The sequence below is a fragment of the Daphnia pulex genome, chromosome 8 (assembly GCF_021134715.1).
Source record: "Daphnia pulex isolate KAP4 chromosome 8, ASM2113471v1".
Lineage (NCBI taxonomy): Eukaryota > Metazoa > Arthropoda > Branchiopoda > Diplostraca > Daphniidae > Daphnia > Daphnia pulex.
The window spans coordinates 10244300-10259018 of NC_060024.1; the positions used below are offsets into that span (position 1 = coordinate 10244300).

General features: G+C 43.7%; 4 protein-coding genes across 5 annotated transcripts; 1 reads left to right on the forward strand and 3 right to left on the reverse strand.

Annotated features, from left to right (window-relative positions):
* Positions 1-940: 940 nt before the first annotated feature.
* Positions 941-4808, forward strand: LOC124200136 (protein Lilipod-like). Of its 2 annotated transcripts, XM_046596263.1 has the most exons (6): positions 941-1116; positions 3369-3469; positions 3577-3688; positions 3752-3919; positions 3995-4197; positions 4314-4808. In XM_046596263.1, the coding sequence occupies exons 1-6, from the start codon at positions 1093-1095 to the stop codon at positions 4699-4701; spliced, it is 996 nt and encodes a 331-aa protein (XP_046452219.1). In that variant the 5' UTR covers positions 941-1092; the 3' UTR covers positions 4702-4808. The 2 variants fall into 2 exon arrangements, with proteins under 2 accessions (XP_046452219.1, XP_046452218.1); XM_046596262.1 differs by lacking the exons at positions 3369-3469; positions 3577-3688; positions 3752-3919; positions 3995-4197; positions 4314-4808 and adding an exon at positions 1197-3245 and having other exon boundaries at positions 958-1116.
* Positions 4191-8090, reverse strand: LOC124200135 (major facilitator superfamily domain-containing protein 6-like). The gene is made up of 11 exons (XM_046596261.1): positions 7754-8090; positions 7572-7694; positions 6837-7503; positions 6643-6733; positions 6511-6556; positions 6175-6432; positions 5955-6099; positions 5784-5888; positions 5669-5715; positions 5417-5584; positions 4191-5350 (listed from the first exon to the last, which is right to left on the reverse strand). The coding sequence occupies exons 1-11, from the start codon at positions 7860-7862 to the stop codon at positions 5241-5243; spliced, it is 1869 nt and encodes a 622-aa protein (XP_046452217.1). The 5' UTR covers positions 7863-8090; the 3' UTR covers positions 4191-5240.
* Positions 8091-8320: 230 nt separating this feature from the next.
* LOC124200133 (neurotactin-like) lies at positions 8321-11330 on the reverse strand. Its single transcript, XM_046596259.1, has 8 exons — positions 10952-11330; positions 10724-10868; positions 10302-10657; positions 10097-10242; positions 9916-9960; positions 9693-9838; positions 9280-9623; positions 8321-9218 (listed from the first exon to the last, which is right to left on the reverse strand). The coding sequence occupies exons 1-8, from the start codon at positions 11136-11138 to the stop codon at positions 8677-8679; spliced, it is 1911 nt and encodes a 636-aa protein (XP_046452215.1). The 5' UTR covers positions 11139-11330; the 3' UTR covers positions 8321-8676.
* A 62-nt stretch (positions 11331-11392) lies between these two features.
* On the reverse strand, positions 11393-14242 carry LOC124200134 (palmitoyltransferase ZDHHC17-like). The gene is made up of 12 exons (XM_046596260.1): positions 13963-14242; positions 13828-13899; positions 13634-13761; positions 13366-13575; positions 13145-13304; positions 12916-13074; positions 12651-12857; positions 12423-12584; positions 12198-12357; positions 12020-12133; positions 11857-11960; positions 11393-11788 (listed from the first exon to the last, which is right to left on the reverse strand). The coding sequence occupies exons 1-12, from the start codon at positions 14068-14070 to the stop codon at positions 11486-11488; spliced, it is 1887 nt and encodes a 628-aa protein (XP_046452216.1). The 5' UTR covers positions 14071-14242; the 3' UTR covers positions 11393-11485.
* Between the last annotated feature and the right edge of the window lie 477 nt (positions 14243-14719).

The window sequence follows — 14719 nt, forward strand, 5'->3', positions numbered from 1 at the left end:
TAATTCGCATTCGACCATATGAAATGGTAGTAGACTAAATCTTCGGCCATGCGGAAAAAGGAGCCCGGGACCCGGCCCCCCGCGCGCTGTCAAAATGTCACGAAAAGCTCCGGCTGTTGCCCCTGTGAATCGAAATCGTCTTGTTATAATATATAGAGAGAGAAAGGGGGGCCAGTGGAGAGAGGGCCTTGAGATTATTTAGAAGACTATATAGACGACGAGTCCCTTCCGTCTGAAACATCTGGGACCATCGGCAGCATTCAGTTTTGACAGTTGGAGGAATTAGAATCGGGAGCTCCGTCTATAGTATGGCTCATCGGCCGCTTTTTCTTTTTCTTTTCTTCATTTCCTTTTCACTCGAGTATGGAAATCCAATTCAGATAAGTTAAAAACAGTGTCTACTTAACTTGCGAGTTGGTCCTCTGCTATTGTCTTTTTCTCAAAGCTGCAGCTCCCGACAGCAGTAATTGGTCCATTATCTTTTCCTACTCTAAGAAATAAAATGCGCAGCCGTCAATGTAAATCTCGATGCAAAGCGGAGGAGATATAAAGGCTTAAACAGAGGGAACCTCATCATACATATACATGGACGCCCAGCAACGATGAGGGAGGGCTGGCATTATTCGGGGGAGGCATAACACGATTATTCACCCAAGAGAGAGAGAGACAGAAAGCGAATTTTGAGGGGAGATTTGCATCCGCTAAGCGCTTGAGTTCCTGTTTTCACGCTTCAATTCTTTTGTTAAATATTCAAATTGACTGCCGGGCCTTTAGACTAGGATCTCTTGATAACTCTAATTTACCATTTTGGGTGGGTGTGTGTGTGTTGCGATGAAGAATGATGGTGTATAGTGTAGTTAAGCAGGTGGTCGGACGGCCAGAAAGATGGATCGAATCTTTTTTGAAAAGATTCGCAAGAAGTTGTAATTATGACCAATAGGTGGCGTGTGGAATACATCAAGCAGACGTTTCGGTTATTTAGGACGCGCTCTTCGTCGACTACACAAAGTACAATACATTCCTGTCTCGTCAACGTTTTGGGTTAAAACTGTCGTAAACTTCACCAAAGCAATATCTACCTGACCGGCGAAAATGTCTGAACGTAAAGTTTTGAATGTAAGTATCATCCTGATCTGTTAATTTATTATCATGCAGCGATGTCACAGAGCTCTGATATGAGTACGGGATTTATTCAGTTGTTTCCATGTGTCATGGCGGCGCGGCGACGTTTGTAAAAAGCATACGATGAAACTCGTTGAAAATTGGTTCCCCCTTGACAATCTAACATGGAAGAAGAAGCAGATCCTGAGGAGCAGGCATTCCACTCCACCGTCCGGGAGTACATCATTTTCTTGCTCCTCTTTGGTATCCTATACGTGGCCAGTTACCTTGTTTTGAGGAAGTACCTGCACAAAGAGAAGCATGAAGATAAGTTGGATCCAGACAATGGTGAAGCGACCGTCCACAGAATCAGTCTGGGGATGTGCACTTTCGCACTTACTGTAGCTGTTGGAGCAGCTCTTCTCTTGCCGATTTCCATCCTCAGCAATGAAATCCTCTTGCTCTACCCCAGCAGTTACTACGTAAAGTGGCTCAATTCTTCACTCATCAGTGGGCTGTGGAATCATGTCTTTCTGTTTTCGAACCTATCCATCTTTATCCTCCTGCCGTTTGCCTACTTCTTCAGCGAATCTGAGGGAATTGGAGGCCAGCAGGGCCTGATGGGCAGGGTCTATGAAGCCTGCCTCATTCAGCTAATGCTGGCCATCCTCGTGCTGGGCATGGCCTTTGTTTTGTGTGCGTTGATCGACAAGAGCCAATCTGCCGTCGAGCTCTTCTTCAACGTGTGGAACTACTTGCCGTTTCTCTACTCGTGTCTTTCGTTTCTCGGCGTCCTCCTGCTCTTGCTGTGCACACCCCTGGGCTTTGCACGACTCTTCACCGTGTGCGGGCAGATCATCATCCGACCCAACTTCCTGTCTGACGTCAACGACGAGTACTACGCTGTTCTCTTCGAAGAATCGTGCCTCCGTGAACGCATCAAAATCAAGTCTCCCGACAAGCAGCTCAACGGACAAGATCGTCAAGCGCGCAAAGTTCTAGAGTCGAAGCTGGTGTCGCTGGAAGCGCAGAGGTTTAAGTTGAACCAACAGAGGCGGTCGTCGCCCGTCCTACGACGTCTCATCTACCCTTTGGCCATGGTCCTGTTGCTGGCACTCACCATGGCCGCTTTGCTCAATGTTCTACAAAATACTCTGCAATTGCTGGTGGGAATTAAGGCTTTACCGCTGGCCACCCGCGAGCATTTCCCACTAGGGCTCAGCTCGCTCTCTAAATTAGGTCTGATTGGTGCCGTAATCGAAGTGGTCCTCATCGGCTACTTGCTGGCGGCCTCCACCGTCGGTCTCTACACGTTGCCCTTCCTGTCGGGCATCCGACCGACGGCCAGGAACACGCCGCTCACTCAGCTGATAGTCAATTGTGGACTAGTCCTGGTACTGAGCTCCGCCTTGCCGCTGTTGTCGCGCATTCTAGGCATAAGTAACTTTGATTTGTTGGGAAACTACGGACGCATCGAGTGGCTGGGCAACTTCTACCTGGTCCTGCTCTACAACGTCATCTTTGCAGCGACTGCCACACTCTGCCTGGCCAAGAAAGTCACCAATTCGCTCTTGCTAGAGGTTTGGCGTCGTCTCAAGCTGGCATGCACCACGTCGCTCCAGCGAGGCGTTCTAGAGCCCCATCGGATGCTAAGTCCCGTTGGTCCCAGAAAAACCAATAATTCTTTAAGACAAACCAACGATTAAAAACAAATGAGAAAAGACGAGAACGGGAGAGTTATATACGTGATATACGATACATCCATGGCTTATTTCACACCTTTTTTTCCCCTCGGTTGCATCTAGTCTCTATTTACTCCGCCTTATTTTTTCCATCACAACTTTTTCCCACACTTGGCATTCTTTTTGTTCCCTTTTGTGTCCTGCAGGAAACTTGCGAGGGGCTTAACGTTCTGCACCTTGAGTTTCCATTACAGTGAAACGATATGTTTTCTTTTCCTTCTGCGTGTTGATTTTGTTTGACTGATGTCCTTTTTTTTTTCTTCCCCGTATCCATTTCGTTCTGCTGTTGATGGCCCCCGGAAGCGAATTCCTCCTCTTTTTTTTCGTCTTGAAACAAGAAAATACGTGAAACATGTAAACAACAATTCTTGCCGCGCAATAAACGCGTTATTTTAAAAAGCATTTCAGAGCTCTCTGTGACATTGGGTGTGTCTGTTACTTGATGACTGTAACAAATTTCAAGGTTTCTAATTGTGTTTGACTCTTTTTTTTGTTTTTTTCATGGAATGTCTCGGGTGATGGCAGAAATACTATCCACCGGATTTCGATCCGTCTAAGATTCCGCGCGTTCGCCAGGCCAAAAACAGACAGTTTACGGTCCGCTTGATGGCGCCATTTAACATGAAGTGAGTAGTATTATTGTTATTATTGGCTATGGCAAAGCTCAGCGGAAAGGTTTCCAATATTATCCCGCCCTTGATACTAATTTTAACCCTTTCTAATTTTATCTCAGGTGCAAGACGTGCGGAGAGTATATTTACAAAGGTAAGAAATTCAACGCTCGCAAAGAGGATGTCGAAAATGAAAATTACTTGGGCATTCGCATCTATCGCTTCTACATCAAGGTGAGGATTACTTTATACTTTTACCCCAAATGAATTCTAATTGTTCAACAAATTTGTGTTTAGTGCACTCGATGTTTGTCTGAGATTTCCTTCAAAACGGACCCGCAGAGCACAGACTACGTGGTTGAGGCGGGCGCCACTCGTAATTTTATGGCTTTGAAATTGGCAGAAGAACAGGCCGTCCGCGAAATGGAGGCCGAAAAAGAAGAAGAGCGGACCAATCCCATGAAAGTAAGTCAGAACATTGCGAAACACATTTTTTGTTGTTGTTGCTCGGAGACTTATGGTTTTTTTTAAATTTCACAGTTACTGGAGAACCGCACCAAAGCTTCTCGGGGCGAAATTGAAATGGTGGAAACGCTCGAGGAGCTCAAAGAATTGAACAAGCGCAAAGTTGTTGTCAATTTCGATGACATGCTCCATCGTTACGACGAGGAACGCGAGTCGGAAGCGGCCTCGGAGGCAGCGGCCGAAGCCGCAGCGGAACTCGAAGACGAACAGCTGATCAAGTACGTTCTTTTATTGCTAGAACTAGACAATGTGTTGACATTTTACAGACATGTGCATTCCGTGTTTACGACCGTCTGTTAACCGCAACCTAACTGTTGTTATTTGTTTATTATAGAGCCGTGTTCGGCGAACGGACGGAAGATGGCACGATCGTGAAAAGGCTCGCCGACGACGGTGGGTCGTCCAGCGACGAAGACAAACGGCCAAAGAAATTAGCCAAAACTTTGCTGCCAATCAAAGCGACTGATCTATTAGCTGGTCCATTAAACAACCCGGCGACTAAGAACAAGAAATTGAATCCTCTAGTGAAGCTCAAAACAGCCCTAATCAAACCCAACAACTCTGCATCATCTAGCAGCACTATCGCGCAGTCTACAACAGCTCCTTCTACATCCTCGACCGCTCCTTCAGCTCCTGCGCCCATCGTGAAACCGTCCCTGGGAGGTCTCGGCCTTTTGGGTTCCTATTCAGATTCGTCTAGCCATTCAGACAGTGATAATTGATTCGTTTCATCGATACAACCGCCTTGACTGCACTACAAAAGAATGTGACGTCTGTACATCCATGATTTTTGTTTTGTTTCAAATACACACGCGCACTTCAACCTCAAGATAGCGCGACGTCTCAATCAGTTGCGGTCGATGAATTATTGAATGGCAGGGACTTTGATTCAATTCAAATGTGTCGAGACAATGGGATTTGTAGTGACGCCATCCGCTCGGTGCTGCCACTCACTTTCAATTGATCGCTTTATCTTCCTCAAGTACGTTTCTATTTGTTGTTGCTGGTACATTGGATTTTTGTTTAGAAAAAAACAAAATGTTAAAACAATCACTAGTCACCGGGACTAGAGCGCCAATGAACGTGGTCAAGGTTCTAGAGCTAACGGTAACGAATCGAGGCTTAACTGAAATTACAAGAAAAAAAAAGGTTTGGAATTATGGATCCTTTCTAGGAATCGGCACGCCGGGTGCTGACTAAGAAAGGAGATACTGTAGGCCTATTTTGTGCTAGAATTATTACAATACATTTTTTCCATTTTTTAAAAACAACTTTTGCGGCGGCCCAAAAGGTTGTCTGGCGGAATGATGTATTCTTCTTCTGGTTCGTCGTCGACTTCTTCGCCACTGGCAATGATACTGGCAATTCGCTCTGCATAATTAGAGGCGGATGTGAAAATGGGTGGCATTGAAAAAGTCAAGGTGATGACGTAATTACCCGATTTCCTGCGCAATCGAAGCCTCTCCATTTGAACTAAATAGAGGCGGTGCAGGAGGAAGTAGGTCACTCCAGCAAGACCAGCGCCCGTCCCAAAGATTTGGAAAGCGTTCCGGGTTCCGTAGTTGGCCATCAAAATACCTCCGATGAAAGAACCAAGTCCTCGCCCTGTCCACCGTAAAGTGGCGCCATTTTTAAAAAAGCGTTTTCAAAATCAAACAAACTGGGTCGAAAGGAACCATAAAATTATACCGAACGAGTAGTGAACGGATCCAACTGCTCCATTCAAAGTCGCCAATCTGGGACAAAGAATTATACGGATAAGTAAACATATTCTGCAAACCAAAATTCAAATCAAATCACTTACAATCCGGGTGGCGCAGCTGCAGCGCAATACATGGAACTAGCCACGGCCATCATGTGAATCGTGACGGCTTCTAATGCCTCAAATGGCAGACATAACCAAGGATCCCTTTTAACACAACAAAATGCCGTTTTAGTATTGCTACTGTAAAAAGTGTAATGGATGGCGACATACCATATTAGCGAATAGCCGAAAAATCTGACGCAATACGTAAGGAAAGCGACGACAAACACGTTGACAGATCCTATTTTACGGACAATCCAGTCTGAGACGTAAAGGAAAGGAACTCCAATGACACAGCCCAAGGTAACCGTCATTCCTGACACGGAAAGTGATTGACTGTTTAGTAAACGGCGGGTGGCCTTATAATAATAGTTTCTCAGATTATAATTACCTAATAGATAACTATTGGCTTTAAGTTCCATGAGGAAAACGAACATGAAAGATTCGATGAATCCCCAACAGGTGCCAAGAAGGAGCATCATGAATATGAAGACGTCGACATCAATTAATCGGACGAGCCTTTTGACTCCGGCGACAAAATTTCCGCTTTCCATTCGTTCGACGTCGACATCGAGTCGACTTATGAGAAGGACCACCAAGACGGAAAGGCCGTCAGCAATGTAGAATAACAGCGAATAGTCTGGGTCACCTGCCAAATGAGAATAGATAGTGGAATTCTTTTATTATGCTGTTCGGATATAGTGAAATCAAATAAATAAAAGAAAACCTTGCAATTCGACCGTCCAATCGAGCACCACCCCGCCGACCATGCCCTAGATATGAATTGGCAGTTTTTTGGTCATTATATCGAAACTGAAATAAGAATGTTATATTTGGGAAGGGTCGTTATATTTCTTACAAAAATTGCTTGTCCAATTACACCAAATAATCGCTGCTTGCCAAGGTCGCCATCGTTTTTCTTCACCATGGTGATGGCTGTTGCGTCTAACCTGGAATATAACAAGCCAAAGTTTAATAACTGATGTGTACTTGATCGGTTGCTAAAAATTGGTGCTGAAGGTTCTTGCTGTCAATATTGATTGATTTAATTACATGGAGAATGAAGTGGCCAACGAACCGGAGGCCAATATCCGTAAAATGAAGTAGATCCAAAAGCCACGATTGTGTTTGATGCGTTCAGTTTCTTTTATTGCGTCATCTAATGTGAAATTGAGCTCCTGATCGACAGTATCTGTCGGCATCAACAGCGTCAAAGGACATTGAATCAGACAGTTACAAAGTAAGGCGGCCGAAAGCGGAGTTTGATCTGTTTGCAATGCGACTATTCTGTATTCCGTTATTGTTGGTCTGTCCTTGATGTCGGGCAGCGTGCTGGGCCCCAAAACGAGTTCCACTTCCAGTTTCGACGTTGACTTGGTTGTAATTTGCGTGCAATTGCCGGCGGGAGTACACAAATGCATTCGCATGTCCTTGTAGTCGGTGCAAGCAACCGGCTGGCACTCGGACGGCGTCCAGTGGGCCAGCCATAATTTTTCGGTCGTCCCTGTTGGCAAATAACTTTCGTTTCCCAGTCGGAGAACGGTGCCAGTACGGTTGCAATAAAGACCTAAAGTCGGGATTTCCGTGATGTTGCGCACTGGGGAACGGTCGGGAGAAACCCGAGCGTCCACGTGAAGTAAAAGCGTGTGGAAAAGGACGGCCGACGACACCGAGATGATTAAAAGTAATTTGTAGCGATTGAACTTGTCTGCCAACATGCCTGCAAAAGGAAAACATTTTTCAGTTTATTTTTAGAAAAGGAAATTTTGATCATTAAAAATGGCGGACCAGCTAATGGCGGCATGACGCACGTGACGAACGGAAGCACGGAATAAATAATGGCAATCTCTTCAATGTTGAGCCCGACTTGTTGCATTTGCAGGGTCAAGTAAGGGAGGTAGAGAGAAGAGGCTAAATTTGAACGATATCATTTAATTGAATCCACTAATTTAAACGAACCACCAAATTACCGCCGTAATAGAGCAACATGGTGAGTTTGAGTGGGATGAGCGGTTTGTTGACGGTCAGAGTTTCCTTGAGTTTCTTCCATTCGGAAACGTCATCCGCTTCGTCGTCCATTTTTCACCACCGGCGTGAAAAAGAGAAAAACACGGAACTCTGGGCGGTTCGGCGATGACAAACTGCGGTCGGACGATTGACTGAGCGATCGAACTAGTCGCGGTCTGCCTCGTTTATGATTTGTTTACAATCTGACGGAAGCAAAAATCTGCTGGCATCAAGAGAATGAGAGCAGCAATAGCTGATGAACGATGTGCGTCAAACGCCGTGGATCACGCCTCGTCGACATTTGCTCGGTGATGTTTACGTGAGAATATGAAACTAAACTAAAAAAAAGCTGCCCGAATCTATGACGAAGGTTGGCGATCAGTGAGCAGGAATTGATGCGTACTTGGGACGTCAATGTATTATAAGGTGAATTGTCGATTACTATTCACGCCCGTCGCCACACAGACACGAAGAGAAATTACCTTTTCCCCATTGTTTCGTGTCAAAATAAAATCAGATCAACACACGAGTTCAGCCACCAAGTATTGTATTAAGTGGAATATATATGTACGCGATATACTTTTTCACTACAGAGTTACGGAGATTATGAGCACTGCTTGATACCCTCGACTAGAAATTAAATAAAAATGAAAAAGGAAGACAATAATAGCTACAAATTCGACATATTCGTTTACGCTTATATACGCTGCTGCCAATCTGGGTACGGATTTGTTCACATCACTTTGTCTTTGTTTGTTAAAGCCGACAGCCGGAATCATTTGAGAAACCCCCTATTCAGGGGCTGGAATGCCAATAAGAGAGATACACTATATTAGTTAAGTCAATATTATAATAGATCCGAAAATAAAATCAACGACGGCGATCATTAGTGACCATGTCCAGGGGCGCATTGTGGATAGCTGGATTTCATTTGCATGATCTCCCCAAAGTCATAGAGGCCTTGAGTGGCACGGACTTTGCCCGGCAACGAGCCGTCGACAACAAAATCATAAAAAACATCTTGGAAATGAGAGGCGAAACGGATGGAGGCCTTGTCCGTGTGTCGAAAACGTCCTAAGATGGCGCTGATGTCGGACAAACCTCCGGCCAGGCTCAGTCGTGTCCCGTCTCTGCATGGCACCGTTTCTTCAAACGAAACTAGATAGAAGAAAACTCCGCTGTTGAAAGTTCGGTCCGCTTTCTGGGCCAGATTCCACAGCGGGCAGGTCAACTGGGTCGTGCTTATGCGTGCGAGATTCTCCTGGACGTCGGTGGAATTGACGGTCGTTAGAAAATTTTCCGCCGACTCGTCGGATTCAGCCGATTCGGCGGAGCTGTGAAGTTTGACGAAGTTTGAAGCTGCTTGCGTCTCGATCGTCTCACAGTCGGAAAGCGTGTCGGCATAGCCGTGAACTGTCGAACCCAAAACTGGAAAATCCCGCCATTAGACCATACATAGACAACTTCATTAAAGATTCAGAATATTTACCTAACGGAAAGTCATAGGGTGGATGCTCATGGGACCAAACGGCCTTGGCGGATTTCTGATAGACAAAGTTATCCGGTTGTAGCCAAGGGTATCCGGACGGCTTTAGCCAATCGAGCGGCACCGATTCAAAGATTTTCTTGGGCGGTAGAGAGATAAGGCAGAGTGGGTCGTACGTGGAATGTTTAGAATTGCACGGACTGTTTGACCACAAATGATATCCAGCTTTGAAATCCGAGTCGGTCCGGTTGTGTGACGTCTCATTGTACACCTCACTTTCGACCTGCGTCAAACGTCCATGGGATACCCACGCTTGGGTGAACAGGTAGGGGTGACCTTTCGGATGCCTAGATCAAACAAGGAAGTATGTCAAAATTTTAGCATTTTAGAAAATGGCCAACGAGTCGAATTTTTACTTGGATGTCGTCAAGGAGTTGACCAAATCCGCTCCAGCGCCCCATCCTAGCAATGTCACCAGGCTCGGATCTCCACCAAAATGCTCAATATTGGAAGAAACCCATATCAGAGCAGCGAAAAGGTCGGTCAATCCAAGGTTGTAAGACTATTAAAAGAATAAAAAGAAAGTTTATTGTACTAACTATGGCATTGGCTTCCAACCATAAAACAAATATTGATTACCTTTTCCAAGTTCAATAGGGTTTTCTGAGCTTGAAGAACGGAATCCTGTAACGGGACACGTAATAATAATAATAGTAAGAACATTCACTCGTTTCGCAAATCGGAAAAACCCGCACGTGATTCAACCGCCCCCACAGGCAATTCCGGAGGGGAGGAACTAATAAGAGTCTTTTAACCTTACTTGGAAACTAGTGCTGTCCTTGATAACAGAGGAGGTATCATTGAGTAGCAAACGAGGAAGAAAACCCATGGGCCCGAGGCGGAATCGTGGCACCACAAACACAACACCTTTCTCTCTAGCCAACGCGGCGGACGGAGTAGCTTGATCTGTTTCAATTCATTAATGTAATAGGGAAATTTTGTAGGAATTAAAAGGAAAATGTTACCTTGATGAGCCTGATCAATCCAGCCACCAAACAAAGTTGGAACGGCAATCACAACAACTACAGGCGACGGAGTGTCATAACCAACGTACGGAGAATAAATATCAAGAGTGAGACAATCTTGGCTCCCGTAAGTCTCGAAATGTCCATCCGCTAACGGCCGAATTTGAAGACATTCTTGCGGTTTTGATTTCGGATATTTCAGGACATTTTTCCAGCAGTGCTCTAGCCTGAATGGAGGTGTCCCTGGCATCCAGGTGTAATCTACATTTTCACCTGCATGTTTTGCCTTGTTGGGACCAACAGGAGGAATGGCATAAGGAACACCAAGGAATTCAAATCCTCTGTCTATGGCCATACTGTAAGTAACAGCAAATTTTTAACAAGAGTCAAATGGCAGTTAATGAAATGTATGCTATCCATACCCTTCAACAGGACCACAGGAAGTATGAGCCAAATGAAATGTGCCATTAGCGATGTATGGCTCCGGATCACTCAACATGAGCCGGCGATATTCCAAAACAAGGATGAAAATAAGTATTGGAATGAACATAAGTAACATAATGTAACCTGGAAAGAAAAAAAAAAAAAACCCAAAAAATCAATTTGATATCTTATTGCTAAAAGCAAATTATTGGTGATCAAGGACTTACAACAAGAGAGGAATCGTTCCTTGAGTTTCCGTGTAAAAATATCGCCGGGTTTCGCTTCCAGTGAGCATTCGGAAATGGTGGCTTCCAACGAAGTTGGTTCGAGCATTGGCGAAAACACCTCTGCCATTGTAATGCCAGGAGATGCACTGGCGTGCGTCGGGCTATCGTCCATAAATTTACGCCACATCTTGGTGTGAATTTACCTTTAAACTACGCAAGTATTCACTAAACACCGATAGTCTGTTCAGTGCGGATAACACTGCTTTCGTCAACAAGGTAGCGAATGAAAATGACACAACGAAAGGAAAGCGAGCTCCATTAATACTCAACCCTCGTCTGTGAGGTGAATGCTGGATGGACCCTGGAGGTTGACACAAGGAAAAACAATCGATGTGGCCATCTAGCGGTGGTAACTGAATATCAAATAACCCCTCCAAGACATTACTTTTGGACGTGACTTTATTATTGTATAATGTACAAAAAAAACACACACAATGGTATAATGTAAACCGACACGCACGTAAAACTAATTGTTCAAACATTATTCACATTATTTTTGGGGATAAGTTCTTCTTCGTCGTCATTCAACCATCTGTCCATATTAAATTCTGTTTTCCAATCCACGTCTCGCGGACGCAGGTAAGGTGATCCGCTGCTGCTACTTCCTCCTCCGATTCGTATGTGGAAAAACTCTGCAGCATTGTGTAAAATTCCTCGGTCGAATGGACTTGCATATTTTGTTTTTTTGAGCCAAGAAGACTTTTTAGGAGTGCGATGGAAGTGTTTGTATCTGGAAGCATTAAGTCTTTCGTTTGTTGTCATACCTAGGATTACCACCTGTAAATAAAGATAAAAACAAATTCGAATTGGTAAATCAAATTCGTAGGAATTTACGAAACACATACCTGATATAACTGGCAACTCAATAGAGCTGTAACCCATATTGCATGCAAACCCGCGTTAGCGGCTATAAAAGTCACCCAGCCATCACAATACAAGACCCCTAGTCCTATAGAGGAAAAGTCTTTTAAAAATCTCATTTTATAATCAGGCTACTCAAATACAAACCTGCATGCGCGTTGCATTCTTTATTCCAAAAATTAACGACACCAAAAATGAATATCACGCATGACACGGAAAGTAGAAAGAGATAGTAAATAAAGTAGCGATGGTTGTTGAGACCTAAAAGAAATAAAAGTTATATACACTCGTATGGTTGTAAATTTTTTGGGGCTGATCTACTTGCCTATACAGTTGCCAACCCAAGGGCAGTGATGATCAAAGCGCGCTACGCATCTATTGCAGTTGGAGCAATGCTTGGAACGGATAGGTCGCCTCAACAAACAGCAGCTACAAAAATGTTGCGGTTCAAAACCAGGACCGAACTCTGCCAACTGCTTTATGGTCTATTGTGAGGGGGATTGAGATCAAATTAATTTCTTTGATTGCGATGAGACCTAATGAAACTCACTTGGTACTTCTCGTCTAATGAAAGAGAAATTGTGCCAGGGTCATTGTTCCACGTCTTGTAAAAGGCATAGCACAATCCAGTCGCGGATAAAGTGAAAGCCACATTCGTCACCCAATTTACGCTGGAAGCCAGCCATACAAACCAAGTGACTAGCACCCACCACTGCAGCAGAGAAGAAAATAAAAATTAATATTTTTGGACAGAATATTTCTATGATCTACTAAATACCTTTGTCGCTAAGTAAATCGATACTGGTAAAGATTCCATCGTTGTATCAGACGTAAAGGAACATAGTCGACCAAACAGGTTTATACATACAATGGTCAGAAGTAACATCGCTGCTTTTAGATAATAATTCAGAGAGCTTTGAAAAAGAGTACCCAATATGAAAAATAGAACAAACGGACTCGCAACAAGAAACCAATGCTGTAATTTCTGTAAAGAATAAATCGGAATAAAATAGGGAAGACTATTAGGAATCGTGATGTAATACCTTGTAATTTCGCGCATTTTTTATCCGTGCCATGCATGACAGTTGGTCAACACGCGCCTCTTTATCGGACTGAGCCACGCGATCCAGTATCCTGTGTAACAGACGAGGTCCCAACCAAGGAGGTTTGTCTTGGACTAGCAATTTGAAGCAACTTGTACCCTGGAAAAAATCGTCAATAATCAATCGTGCCGGAATACAATTTTGCAAGTTTATAGAGATTGTTATTTACTTTTTCATTTTGAACATCCAGAGAAGCATTTCTTTCCAATAAAAGCGATATAGCCGAGACGTTTCGAGACTCTATTGCCCAGTGGAGAGCTGTGTTGCCATGATTATCCTGAGAAATCACGCTTGCACCTAGGGAGGCGAGTAAACGAGTAGGATCCACACTGCAGACAGAATCATGTCAGACTTGGATTTTAACTAGGAGCCACATCATTAATTGAATACGTTGTAGTCCTGAAGGCAGCCCACATTAGGGGTGTCATTCCTTGCATATCTGCACTATTGACAGGAACTCCATGAGCCAGTAAGTAAGCACACACAGCAGTGTGTCCAAACTGAGCTGCCAAATGAAGTGACTGGAATCCTTCTCCATCATAAACCATTGGATCAGCACCATGTTTTATTAATAAAATTACTGTAGCCAGGTGGCCCTGTCTGTAGAATGAATGTCAAACAGTATTATTCATTCTGATCAATAAATAACACAAGGTACCTGACAGCCCAATGTAGAGGAGTGGCAAGTAATTTACCACCAACTGCGTCAACTTGAGCCCCATGATTTATATACAAGTTAACAAGTTCCTTTCTATTATTGATGGAGGCCCAGTGGAGTAGAGTAACCTTTACATGTAAATTGTGCATTCAGTTGAAAATGTGACTTACTAAAAATATTGTATGGTTTCTTACATTTTCATCATCTCTTTGGTTCACATCATATCCTTGATCTATGAGTTCTTTACATCGGTCAAATATTCCATACTGAGACAATATAAAATGTTATTCTTTACAAAACAAACAAAAAAAAAGAGATAAGATACTAACTTGAGTCGCTTTGACTATGTCCCATGTTTTATATTGCTGGTCAGTACCGGTGTTTATATTGCTCTGCATGTCATTGGAACGATCTTCACTGGGAGACTGGAGTGACATTTTCGGGACAGTAAGGGTATTTCCCGATACTTTTAATTAAACTTTCTTAATATTAAGTCTATTCTTTAAAAAAGCATTTTTTTTTTCACCACAACCCAGCCACAACCGCAGCACCAAAAAGCAAGACAAATATCGATTGTACTCTGGTTGCCTATGGTTACGTCGCTTGCGCTGCTCGATATGCTTAAAGTGCGCAGAGCGGGATGCGGGATAGCCTTTCGGTGGAATGCGGAAAACAACATCTCGCAGAATCTCATTTAAGTCATCTTTACTTATGTCTAGTTGTCTACTCCCTCATTTGCATTGCTTTCCTTTACTTTAAAATTAGTTTTGTCATACTCGCCAATTTTTTGTTTCCGTCCCTTAACTGTCTCGTCAGTCGTCACGTCGTGTTTCGCATATTTCAGATTTTAGTTTTTAGCGAATCTTGTGTGAAACTGGACATTAGGTGTCAAATAAATTTTTTAATGTGCCTCCAAAATAATTTAAAAAGTTTCTGATAAATATTAGATAAACATTTAATAAAATAAAAAGTATTTTGAATCCAACAATAAAGATTGCGCGGTTGCGCCGCATGCGCGCATGGGTCGCGGGTTGTATACCGCATACCACTCCCCGCAATTTAGGCATACGCGGCGCTGCTGTAGAA

Coding starts and splice junctions, on each gene's coding strand:
- LOC124200136 (XM_046596262.1), top strand. CDS start 1,287: ATGGAAGAAGAAGCAGATCCTGAGGAGCAGGCATTCCACTCCACCGTC.
- LOC124200135 (XM_046596261.1), bottom strand. CDS start 7,862: ATGGACGACGAAGCGGATGACGTTTCCGAATGGAAGAAACTCAAGGAA. Junction 5,716..5,783: donor GCAGCTGCGCCACCCGGATT/GTAAGTGATTTG, acceptor TCTTTGTCCCAG/ATTGGCGACTTTGAATGGAG. Junction 5,585..5,668: donor ATCCGTTCACTACTCGTTCG/GTATAATTTTAT, acceptor TACGGTGGACAG/GGCGAGGACTTGGTTCTTTC.
- LOC124200133 (XM_046596259.1), bottom strand. CDS start 11,138: ATGTGGCGTAAATTTATGGACGATAGCCCGACGCACGCCAGTGCATCT. Junction 10,869..10,951: donor GGAACGATTCCTCTCTTGTT/GTAAGTCCTTGA, acceptor TTTTCTTTCCAG/GTTACATTATGTTACTTATG. Junction 9,219..9,279: donor ACCCTATGACTTTCCGTTAG/GTAAATATTCTG, acceptor GGGATTTTCCAG/TTTTGGGTTCGACAGTTCAC.
- LOC124200134 (XM_046596260.1), bottom strand. CDS start 14,070: ATGTCACTCCAGTCTCCCAGTGAAGATCGTTCCAATGACATGCAGAGC. Junction 13,576..13,633: donor CCTCTACATTGGGCTGTCAG/GTACCTTGTGTT, acceptor TTCATTCTACAG/ACAGGGCCACCTGGCTACAG. Junction 12,358..12,422: donor CATTAGACGAGAAGTACCAA/GTGAGTTTCATT, acceptor CCCTCACAATAG/ACCATAAAGCAGTTGGCAGA.